The sequence below is a fragment of the Neopsephotus bourkii genome, unplaced genomic scaffold, assembly GCF_033783945.1.
Source record: "Neopsephotus bourkii isolate Nb327-2 ecotype Australia unplaced genomic scaffold, CSIRO-AGI_Nbou_v1 NB_740, whole genome shotgun sequence".
NCBI classification, from domain to species: Eukaryota; Metazoa; Chordata; class Aves; order Psittaciformes; family Psittacidae; genus Neopsephotus; species Neopsephotus bourkii.
The window spans coordinates 2,994,783-3,007,043 of NW_026901238.1; the positions used below are offsets into that span (position 1 = coordinate 2,994,783).

The following is a 12,261-nucleotide window of genomic DNA, read 5'->3' on the forward strand; positions in this document are numbered from 1 at the left end:
AACGTGGCACGAACAGATTTTGGCTTGGATTTACTAAAGCCACATTGCAAAAAATGAGACTGGCAAGGTTGTTTTGAAGATTGCATCCATCTGACTGTCAGTGCAAGACAGAAAGAACAAATTAAAAACAATATTGGAAATAGATGGGAAGTTGAGCTTGGAAGAGATCTTACTGACTCTAAAGAGAGGTAAGAGAAAGGAAGAGAAATCTCAGAAGGTTGTAGTTAGTTGTGTAATGCCAGTATGCCTGTGTCTGTGACAGAAAAGAATAACCTGGTGCTGCGAGGCAGTGAGGTTCCAGGTACAGCATCAAAACATGCACAGATGGGTCTGCTGTATTATCTGAACCCACACCTGAGACTGGGATATTTTATTCAAATCCAGCAAAATCTTGCAAAGCTCTGAGGATGCTGCTTGGGGTGAGGAACCTACTGGAAACTGGCCTGATAGTCTAACGCAGATGATGGTGTTAAAGCTTTAGGCTGGTGGCTCTTTATCTACACGGCTTCTTGTATTCTTAAGTAGTTCCTTCAGTTTGCAGAGCATCTTCTGGAAGGAAGGACCTTTGCACAGACTGAATAAATATGTAATTTAATTAACTGCTAAATTCTTCCTCCTCTATGAGTGAAATAGGATGGCTCTGTTACAGCAATAGTGTGCAATTATGTTTACAAGACAAGCAAAGATAATTCCTTTGGCTGCAAACCCCATGTAAATGTAGGCGATCATAACACTATTCGAAGTGAGAAGTAGGAACAGCCGGAATAGAAGGATTTCCTCAGCAACAAAGATCAGCTTTACTTAAAAATATTTCAGTAAGAAAAAAAAACAGAAAGATGCTAGGACAGCTTCAGCTTTCAAGAAGAGTGGGGGAAAAGCTGATTCTGTTTTATCACTTTTTGGTATTTTCTAGGAATTGTGGCCTCTTTACCCATGAATAGGGATAGAAAAATTAAAACAATGACAAATCACCACCAGAGAGTGCAACTGCTTGGGAGAAGTCCATGTAATGCTCCAAGTACAGTTGAGATCTATAATCCTTTTACTTTCCCATGCAATTAACCATAAGCAGTGAAAAAGTGAAGACTAAGAAGGCAGAAGTGATAATAATAACTTCAGGGAAGAAGCAAACATATTCAAGAACCTTGTATAATCACCATAAGAACAGCTGTCACTTGGGGTAAGACTTGTCTGTGTCATGGCAAGGAAAACTTGTGCAGACAGCATGGTTTCCCTCAACAGCAAGTCCTGGCGAGTACTTGGTGGCACCTGAGAAAGAGCAGAGATTTTGTAGCGTCTCTTTCCCACCTCTTACATAAATATTGCACAAGGCAGCTGGTTTCTGTTTGTGAAGGGCTGGGGATATCAAAAGCAACTGTGAATGCTGCCTGGGTAAGTGGGCCAGTCAAATCAAGGTAAGTTATGAAACTGCCCTGCAGGCTGTGTGAGCAGTACACAGAATGAATTTAAACCCAGGTTCTCTCCTAATTCTGGGGCCTTTTCAGCACTGTATCTCCTGGCACATCAGCCTGGATGATCCCCTGCCTGCAGTCTATCTCTGTGGAGTATTATTTTTCCTCAAGAATCCTTCCATTGCATGCCTGTTCAGCATGTCTGCTGTGAAATTAGCTCTTTGTGATCTGACAACTTGGGTACCAAGAATGTAAAGATACTTCCTAGGAAGTGCTGTTTTCAACTGGAAAATAAAAGAAGGCTCTATTGGTGGATTGAAGGGATGGATGGTGGGTGCAAGTGAACAAATGCTGAGTCACTCCCCAGAAACAAAATCATCTGCAAAACCCCCTGACTAGGGATCAGAGGAAATAATGCAGGAAAAGGCCTCAGGAATTCATGCAGTCAATCCCCCCAGCACAGCACAGGATCAAACCTCTCTGCTCTGCTTTCATTTTGATGCCACATGCCATAATGGAAAGAGAAACAGAAAAAATGCCAGTAAATGGGGAGTACAAGCTTGACCTAAGCAGCAATTCTCAAAGGAAACGAGGAATACAGGACCTAAGCCCATCTCAGTTTAATTAGACTTCCAAATGAACAGATCTTCTTTTCCACATTCTTTCTTTTACACCTGTCTCCGTTTCCCAGCTGCTTTTCTTTTAATCTCCTCTTTCAACCTGTTTGAACTCCTCCAACCGTATCCAGCGTAAGAACCCCCCCTCACACAATACCAGGTACTTCTCTGCCACTTCGAAGAAGCAGCAGGCACATGCAATTGCAGGGATTATTTATAAAAATCATAAGGGAGCTTCCGCAGAGGCCGTGAGCGGCTGAGCTCCTCGTGGTCGCAGGGCCCAGCAGCTGCGGGTAGGAGGATTCAGCTGCCTGCCACGTGAGCCAGCACTTCAGCGAGATGAAATTATATGTTTTGCTCTGATGCTGTAAACACAGCGAGGAAGCCAACGGGAGGCAGTCGCCGAGTATTGGAAAAGGCGCTTACAAATTAAGTACCAGCACATCAATGGGAGTGCAACAACACATGGCTGTAGCACGGATGAGCTGCCCGGAAGAGAAAATTGGTTCACTTGTGAACGTTCTTCCCACTTTCAGAAATGAAGAGTGGATCCTGCTTGTTTCTGTGCATCCAGCAATGCTGGATGGCCACAGCTTTCCCTGACTGCTGGAGGTTAGCAGTACAGAAATGAACAGCACTCTCCCAGAATTGCTTCTTGCAGTCTTGGGCTCAGTTTCCTCTCATCCTGCCAGATTTTAGTCCACAGAATCCTCTGGTGACTGTCACATTTCCAGTTTAATCCATTGTTCCTTGAGCACTGTGCTGTGCTTCTTCCGAAGAGCAGAACAGGGCTGTGGCTTCAGAGACAGGTCAACTCCAGCAGCTTGTTGGCATCGTGTGGGCAAACATGAGCTGAGGACAAGTGTGTTTACCTATGTGCTGGTCTGCACCGTGTGGGTGGGAGTGGGTGAGCTCTCTGTGGCTGGCATTGCAGAAGGCTTCCACACTTTTCCTGGGTTTGCACAATGAACGCAGGCCTGGGAGGCTGCAGCTGGCAAGAAAGCCCAGGAAGACAAGTTAAAATAAATGAGAACATGCTCCTTGCATCTCTCCAGGTGGGAAGTTTTGGCTGAGGGCACAAGGGGTACGTTGACTCAGCCAGCATGCGGAGCCAGCATCACTGCTTCCCTGCCCAAGTTTTGCACCTGGGCATTCCTGTTGCCTTGGGCTGAGTCATGGTCTTACATGGCAGAGTGCATAATCAATCCCAAATATGAGGGAACAAGCGCTTGCTGTTAAAGAGGGAAATCTGGAGGGAAGGTACATGTTATCAATCACACTGCAGCTAGATCTTCCCTAGGGGTGCCCGAGCCTGGGTCCTCAAGCTGCATCTTTTGTGCAGCATCCGCACATGCACAGCATGTATCTCCTGCTGCCTGCGGATGCTTCCGGCACAGGCAAGAATCGGGGGAGCTGGAGCTGACTTACCCCCATGCCAAGGCAGGATCCCTCTCGGCCCATGTGTCCCTGTGTGCTCACCGTACACTGTAGTTATGGTTCATGACATGTTTCAGCTCTGTGTGTGCCATGAGCTGCTGTGTGTAGCTTTCCTTTGGTTTGTGTGTCCCACCTACGTGCTGTGTGTGTGATCCTACCTGGGTGGACATTTGTGCAAGTGTCACCCTGGAGAGCATGAATCTGTCAGCCCCATCCCAGTCCATCACACACAGGGCAGCCCAACTGGGGAGCTATGTGCCCAGTGCCCCCCCATGGGTGGATGCCCATGGGGGTGCCCCAGATGGGGATGCCTCTGTTGGGGGGGATGCCCATGAAAGTGCTTAGTGTCCCCAGGTGTGGATGCCCCCCATGTGGGTATCCCTTTCCCCAAGCCCAGTGCTCTGGTAAGAGTGACCTGGGTGTGGGTGCACCCAGACTGTGCTGGGTCCCCCGCCATGCCCCCAGGGGTGTGTGGGTGCCCACGAGGGTGCTGGGTGTGAGTGTGTCGCAGGGTGTGGCCGCCCCGGGAGGTGGGTGTCCCTGCTCCCCATGCCTGGTGCACGAGTGGGTGCGCACGGGTGGGTGCCCGCGGGCGGGTGCGGCTTGGGCGGATGCCCCAGGGGCCGCCGTGCCGTGCCGTGCCGTGCCACGCCGTAGCGGCGGGCGGGGATGCTGCTGCCGGCTCCCCCGCCCGCCCCGCGCCACCGCGGCAGACGCAGCGCGGCTCGGAGCGCGCACGGAGCCTCCTGCAGCCGCCGCGGCCCGGGCAGCCCCGCGCCCCGCCATGGCCCGGAACCGCCGGGAGAGGAGCAGCTGGGGTAGGCGGCGGGGGGGCGGCGGCGGGGCGGCTCCCGCGGAGGGCAGCGAGCCCGGGCGGGGCGGGCAGCGCCCCGGGGCCGCGAACAATGCCGGGCCTGCGGCGGCCCGTGCCCCGCTCTGCGCTGGGGCGGAGGGCGAGTCCAGCCCCGCCTGGGTCTGGGCCGCCGGGGCGGGGCGGCGGTGCCCCCGGCGGGCGCGGGGCCTGCGGGGGGGCTCGGCCGTCCCTGGAGGAGCTAGTCGGCCGGCGGGGGCGGGGGGCCGCCGGGTCCCCGCTCCTCCCGTGGGGACACACGGGCATCTTCCCTCCCTTTTCCCCTCCTTCCGGGGTCTGGAGCCGGTGGCGTGGGTGTCCGCCTGCCCCTGCCCTGCTGCCTGCTCGCAGCGTGGCCCGGGAGGGGGGGTTGGGCTGGGGGTGCCCGTTGCTCCGGGGGCCTCGCTGGGGTGCTGGGCGGGCCGAGGTGCCTCTGGTTTGCCGCCGCTCTCAGCCCCACACGGGGCGGGCATCACCGGCAGCCGCCTTTGCGGGAAGCCCTTCGGCTGCCCGCGCCCTCCGTCGGCCTGCCCTGGCGGCCCTGTCCCCCAGCACCTGCAGGCACTCCCCGGGGGTGGGGTGTCACCTCAGCCACACCCGCTCCAGCCGGGCACCAGGAATCTTGCTCAACTCACCTATTTCAGACGGGGACGCCGGCCTTCTCCGACAGGTCGCTCCTGCACAGGGGTGCTTCACATTTCTGGAGGCTGCAGGGCTGTCTCGGTGTGTCAGACCCTCCAGACAGGGGCCATTTCAAATCCATCCCTTTACAAACCCCCCCTGAGCCAGGGGGAGCTGGCAACAGCATTGCCAGGGAGGAGGAGGGTTTTCCTGCAAGGCTTCCCTTCTCCTCTTGCTTGCGGTGGGCCTGGATCCCCCAGCAGCTATTGCTGCTCCATTGATCCAAAGCTGGTCCCACAGGTGGGCTGCACTGAGCAAGCAAAGGGGCTCCTGCTGGCTTTCGTCTTGCGTCTGGTGCTTAGTGATGTACTGCTTTACCAACTTCCACTGACGTGCTGTCTTGTAGAAAATCACGTTTTATACAGCCATTTGCCGTTCTTTGAGGCTACTGATGAGAGTACTGTTTGTCATTTCCTCTGAGTTGTATTCCCTTTGAACTCATCAGTGCTCATGGTATCTTGCCTCCTCAGGCAGAACAGGTGAGCTGAGCTGTGATGTTTAGATACACAAATTACATTATAATTTGTATAGATGGGAGTAGTATTTCCCATGGTAATGATTAACAGTTCAGGGACATGTTTGCAGAAGTGTTTGGATAACGGAGTATGTGATTTGAGTAAACAGAGCGGGTGGTGGTCTTATTGCAAGACAGAAGGGAGAAAATGAGCGGCACTCATTTTATTGGTGCTATTTTTAACTGTCTCTTGATGAAGGTCGTTAGACCCTTGGGTAAACTGAACGGAAAACTTCCCAGTGAATATGGTGATGTTCTCAGCTTTGTCTCACAGAGCGTGTGACAGACGTGTCAGTCCTGTCTCTCTGTGTGTTGAATATCGCATACACGCATAAACGTACACACGCTGGTGCTTTCCCATTGGAGTTTGATAGCAGAAGAAAATGCAAATGGTGCTGAAACGGATCTAAATGGAGAAAACATCATCTTGGAAATTGTAGCCTTGGTCCAGCAAGACAATTGGTTACATCCCTCAGTCTGAACATGGCTGCTAAGCCATACTTGTGTGAAATCTGATGTGTCACTGATTAGATTCTCTGTGAATTTTGCAAGAATCTGGAACCATCCATGGATCCAAGTGGATCTCTGTGGGATTAGCTCCCTTGTGCTGCAACCCATCTACAGGTCAAAAACATACTCTGTCTTCTGCAGAGGTTTACCCATTCCCAGAATGATTTTCTGCCACTTTGCCAGGCTGGGTGACACTGCAGGTAATACATTAGAGAGCAAAATGCCTGTATTTTTACTGGGAAAAAAAAAAAGCCCCCTTTAATAACAGTGTACATTTGTATAACAGAACCTTATTGCCCTGAAAGATGTGTTTATATCCAGTGACTGAGGCATTGTCTGGTGACATCAGTCCGTGGGGTGACTGTTCTACTGCTACGTTTTTCAGCCTTGCTGGTGAAGGAGGAGTCTGAGGCTGTTACTCAAACTAAAGCAGAAAGTCCTTGCTGTGTTCCGAAAATGGGCTTATAGGTCATTAAAAATACACGCTATTTTGAAATGGATCAAACTTTGTCCTAGTTACTCTCTGGTTAGTCAGGCCTGAAAATGAGCAGCTGCTTAGTGCAACCCTCCTCCTGTGTTTCATAAATATAATTTGCCTTTTCAAAGATCACAGAGCAAATTAGGGTGACTGTATGGCACCCAGAAGAAACTGCCCCCGGTCAGCTCTCAAAGCTGGGTTACTGTCACATATGTACATCCCCGGGAGCTTGTGTAGGGGTGTGTAATGCATCAAGCATAGGGTTTAGCCTTGGGCAGAAGGTCAGCATAAGGCTGTGCATCATTTAAGGCTCTCTCACTGAGTGTGCTAAGTGGTGCATAAACCTCCCAAGTGCTGCTAGTTGCTGGTTGAATGGCTGAGGGAGCTGCAGGTGAAAAAAAATCACGTATAGTTTCTCACTAAGAGTAGAGGGCCCTGCTTTTCCTAACATAAGGACTGTTGGTCTCAATCCTGATCAGCACAGTGAAGTCCAGCCAGCTCAGTGCAGGCTTGGAGTACACTGATTGTTTTTCTGAAATTCCTTGTGCTTGGCAGTTGCAGATACTCAGCAGCCTGCTCCCTCTGATCCAGTAAAGCCATTGGAGATCTCTGCTCCCAGTCCCTCATTTCAACAGCACAGACTGAAACAAAGTGTGTGAAATCCATCATGTTTCCCATCAGGGCCAATGTTATAATCAGAATGACCCACTCATTAGGAATTCAGTTTTAAAACCGGAAAAGGGCTTAGAGAGGTTATATATACTTCTTGGTCAGGGTTTTCAAACTGGACATGATTCATGAGAGCTCCAGAAGGGGCCTGATTACCAGGAAGGGCTGAGCAACTGTTTAATGGAGAAAGGACTCCTCTCCATCACAGGCCAGGCTGAGATCATCACTGCCACACTTTTAGACTACACAGCAGTGGGTCAAACTCGCAAGAAAAGGATAATTTTGGTAGTTTTTTAGGTTTTTTTAACTGATAGTGCTAATGTGTTTTCTGTCTTTTATTTGGTTTCTGACCTTTTATGGTAGATTTTTAATGGTGGATGTGCTTTAGGTGACCCTACTTGAGCAGGGAGGTTGGACCAGATGACTTCTATGGGTCCCTTCTAACCTCAGCCGTTCTGTGATTCAGTGATTTTTGGATTCCACTTACTGGCATTTCTTTGTGACTCTGAATGCTGGGAACGTCCTGAAAAGTGAAAGCTGAGACGTTTCAGTCAGACAGGCCTTTACACAAAAAGCCACCAGATACGAGAATATTCACAACCAAATTACCAGCTTATAAACAGGAAAAGAAAATGAAGTGTTAGGACTTGAAAGAATAAACAAGACAACGTTAGAAGCTAAGCTTGGTTGTTGTACCTTTGAGGCAGCAGTGTTGTACAGAGGATTTGAATAGCATGGTCTGATCCACTGCAAGATCCATTGCAAGATAAGCAGGAGCAAGATCAGCCTGCCTTTCCCCTTTCGGGGGAAGAACCGAGATGCCCCAAACCTGCCTTGCAGCAATGACATGGTGCCTTCATTATGCTTCATGTTGCATCCATGCCATGAGAGCCTTTGGTGTTGCCTGAATAATGGAATTCTGCCTGCCTAAATAATGGAAGGGAGAAGCAGTGTATGCTGCTGGTTGTATCTTGCTGCGTTTTCTCTGATAAGCCCGTAAGTGAGAAACAGCACACACTAATATTGTATAGGGCCTAGGTGATGCTCATAGGCCGTGGGCCTTACATGAACTTCCCTGCATCACTGACTGGAACCTTCTCCAGCAGGGAAGTGAGTCTGGTGCAGGTATACCCATGCTCTGGGAGGCACAAGATGTCCAGTGGGTAACCTCCAAAAGTCACTTCAGTCCAGAGTGACCCCAGCTCCTCTGTTCCTGCTAGAAATGCTCATGTTTGCTGTAAATTGAAGGAAGATTAAGTGTGAACAGTAATAAAGTAACTGAACACAAATCTCCCAAATGGGGTAGAAGCTCCATGCTCCAGAGAAGGTGCTGAACTCTGCCAAGCCAGCCAAATGTATTTAAAGCTCTCTGTATACATGAACATTTTCTCCAGAGTATAAATGCCTTTCATGATAGATCTTAAGATTTTGTGGCACGTTTACCAAATATTTTTTCTAGGCAATTGTAACAACAAAAGTGTGAAAATAATTTAATGCCAGAATTGACTAAATCAGGTACTGGTGGTGGAAGGAGGCTGGTTGCTGACAAACAGAGCGGATGAAGGACCATGCAGAAAATGCATGCTGGGAGTGAAGCCAGAGTTTTGGAGACCTATTCTTATAGAATTGCAGAATCCTAGAATGGTTTGGGTTGGAAGACACGTTAAAGCTCATCCAGTTCCAACCTCCTTGCCACTGATAGGGACACCTTCTGCTAGACCAGGTTGCTCCAAGCCCTGACCAACCTGGCCTCATCACCCTCACAGTGGAAAACTTCTGAATATCTAATCTAAACCTCCCCTCTGTCATTTTAAAGCCATTTCCCCTTCTTCTATCCCTACATGCCCTTGTCAAAAGTCCCTCTGTAGCTTTCTTGTCATTCCCTTTAGGTACTGGAAGCTGCTCTAAAGGTCTTCCCAGAGCCTTTTGTATGCCAGGCTGAACAAGCCCAGCTCCCTCAGCCTGTCTCCAGAGCAGAGGTGCTCCAGCCCTCTGAGCATCTTTGTGGCCTCCTCTGCACTCGCTCTAACAGGTCCATGTATGTCTTATGTTGGGGAGCCTCTTGCAAGATTACTTTCAGACATCCTATCACTCCTGGTTCTGTCTAGCCTTAAATGTGGGTAAATGAGCAGGACCAGGATTTGTACCTGATAAATAGATAGTGGCCTCTTGATAGCACTCTCTTACAACAGTCTTTTGATGAACACAGGTCGGAAGAAGGTTCCCTCTCAGAATTGCCCACCTTGCGTTTGAATCAGCCAGTCTTGACACAAACTGGCATGGACATAGCATAACTAATGTGACCTTAAACTTCCTGAAAAACTTCCCAGAGAAACCTCTGTTTGATCTGCTTTCTTCCAAAGGTAGTTGTGTGCCTGTGTCTCTGAAGCATGTTAATAATGAGCTCAGCCTAGGAATTTCACAGCACTAGGTATTGCTGTTGTTTCAGAGCCAGCTAAGGCATGGTAGCTTCATGTCAGTGGTGGTTGGTAGGTGTCACTGTTAAAAAGTTTCACACTGGACTTTGGCATCTGAGATGTGTCTGTTGTAACAGACAGGTTTGGTAGCTGGTAATCATCCAAACTCTTGTTTTTGTCAGCGCTTTTATGCAGGAAGCTCCCAAACCACTCTTGTTATCAGCATAATCATTCACCTTCTTGCTGTCTGCCAAAGGGAAGAGGGGCTGATTTGCCACGCTCAGGCTGAAGCTGCTGTGCTGCCAGTTGGATGACTCAGGGCTGGCGGGAAGGAGAGCACTCTGCATCTTACCACTGCTCCAAAATAAGCAAAGGATAAGTACTAAGTCTGGCAGCACCAGCCACCCTGCTTGGCTCCCTGCAAGCATCCTGGGGTGCAGAGAAGTGGGGTGCTTGCCAGGAGTGCATGGAAGTGCAGATTGCATTGGGCTGAGGTGTTAACACTGCTGTGCAGTGGTGGTATAAGAGTTCACCCTGACATTGGAGAGGAGAGTTTGGGATCTCAAAGACCCAAAATACCCATTTGGGGTTTGGAGATCCCAAATGACTACCAGCTGTGGCCTTTTTCTTGCCAGTCTTGATTGTTGAAGGACAGGGCTAACTTTTTAAGTGACAGTTTTCTTCACCTGTTTCTAAGCAATGCTCTGCAGCTCCCTGGGTGGAGGCCTTCATTGCAGGCTGTGTCATTTTCCCATCATTTCCACAAGTATCAAGAGCCTGCCTTGCACTGTAGTTCATGGCAGAGCTGTGACTGCATCTGTTCATCCTCTCTGGGGAGGTGCAAGTGGTTTTCCCCCTTGGGCACAAGAAAGTCTGGGTCTGCCTTCCCTGCCATTCCCTGCTGTATTTCCCAGACCACCAGCCCCAAGCATAAGGAGACAGGTAGGAAGGCTGGGGCCCAAGGGAGGTACTTGCATGTGTACTGCTTCAAGGGTGCTCTGTGGCTCTGGTTTGTGGATGCCAGTGGCTGGCACCTGGTGTTTCCCCTCCTCAGGTGTGGGGTCCTCTGACTCCATGGGGGTGTCACAAATCCCAGCAGAGGTGTGAGCAGGGTGCAGGAGAGTTGCATGCCTGTGTGGTCAGCTGTGCCCTGGATGCAGGAGATGTAGGTAGGATATAGAAGGGGTGGTAAATGTGTGAGTGTTGTTAAACACAGGTTGGGAGGCTGTTGGCTAGGAAACTTCAGAGAGCGTGGTGCAGAGCAGAGATGAGTGTAAGAGAGGGCTTTACTCAGCTGGGCTTCCCTGCTTTGTCCTCTTGAAGACACTGTCTCCCAGGAGCACCTCAGTCTAGACACCTTCTGGCAGCCCCCCACTGAGGGAATCTGCTAACTCACAGCTGTCCAGGCCAGGCTTGCATGGCAGTCTCAGCGCTTCGGGATGCAGCTGGGAGCTACTGTGCATCCTTTGTGCAGGACTGATAGAGGTTATTGCTCTACAACATCCCCTCTTCCCTGGCTGTCCAATATATATGCTTTGCTTCAGTGCTTTGTTTTTCATTTTTCCCCCATTAGCTGGATAAGATGCAGAGCTCTCTGCTAGCCTGTCTCAGAGAGGAGAGGATGTCTGGTGCATGCTCAAAGTGATGCTGCCTTTCCCAGCCTCCTCAGAGCTTTCCTGATGATTGTTGGCTGGTTGTCATGTGGCAGAGGTAGAGCAGCATGAATAGAGGGAGCAGAACTCATGTCACAACAGCAGCCTTCCTGACTGTGATAAGTGCAGCTTGGAGAGAGATGTCTTTCTTTGCCAGTGCCGTTTGGGAGAGCAGATAAGCTTCTTGGAAGCTGAAGCTCTCTGGAGAATGTGCGGAGGGATCAAGCCTAACTGTATGGTCTGTTCAGCACTTGGCTCATGGTATCATCAGTGGCACTGTGATACGTTTGTAATGTAAACAGCTGGGGTGAACACAGCTTCAGAAAAGATCCACACAGCTATCACTGCTGATCGAATTAATCCCCCAAGGGCTGCTGATAAGCAACCTAACCCGGTCGATGCAGGGATGCTCTGTTCCAGGGAAATAACAAGTTGAAGCTTCTCATCAAACTTCTGTTTTGTCTCTTTGGTGGTTTCTGTTTTTCCACACAGTGAAGTACCTTGGTTCAAATACCCTCAGGATAGCAGCACTACATGACATCTGTGTGTTTTAGTGGGGGGATTGGAGCCCAGGCTACAGGCTTTGCTTTTCATGGGCAGTGCTAGGATAGGTAAGGCTTCTCCTGGCTCCTGCTCTCTCTTGAGAGCACAAGAGCCAGGCTGGCAAAGTGGCTTTCTCAGTGTCTAGTTAGGCAGCTTGTATTTGCACAGATGATGGGTCATAGCTGCATTTCATTCTCTGGAATGAAATGTACTTACTGTGCAAACTCATTTCAGGAAAAAGCTCACTTATTAGTTGATCTGTGGAAAGAAGTCAGCATTTCTGTGACTTGTTCTTCCATAGCTAAGGAAGAACAGGCTTACGCAAGCACTCACCAAAGATACATTGCATAATTAGTGACATGTAATTTGCCTAATTTGCCTTCTGTAGGAGCTTAAATACATTAGACATTGGCTGTACACAGGCACAACATGAGGTATTCTGGTTTAATTTCTTTAATTTTAACCAGAGCAGTTGAAAAAT

The 12,261-nt window shown here is 49.7% G+C and overlaps 1 protein-coding gene across 2 annotated transcripts in view; it reads left to right on the plus strand.

Annotated features, from left to right (window-relative positions):
• Positions 1-4,128: 4,128 nt before the first annotated feature.
• The window catches only part of ATL1 (atlastin GTPase 1), a 31,974-nt gene continuing 23,841 nt past the window's right edge, over positions 4,129-12,261 (plus strand). For both annotated transcript variants that reach the window (XM_061354615.1, XM_061354616.1), the window contains exon 1: positions 4,129-4,284. In XM_061354615.1, coding sequence (XP_061210599.1) covers positions 4,251-4,284 — 34 coding nt within the window. In that variant the 5' untranslated portion in view covers positions 4,129-4,250. The remainder of the gene's footprint in view (positions 4,285-12,261) is intronic.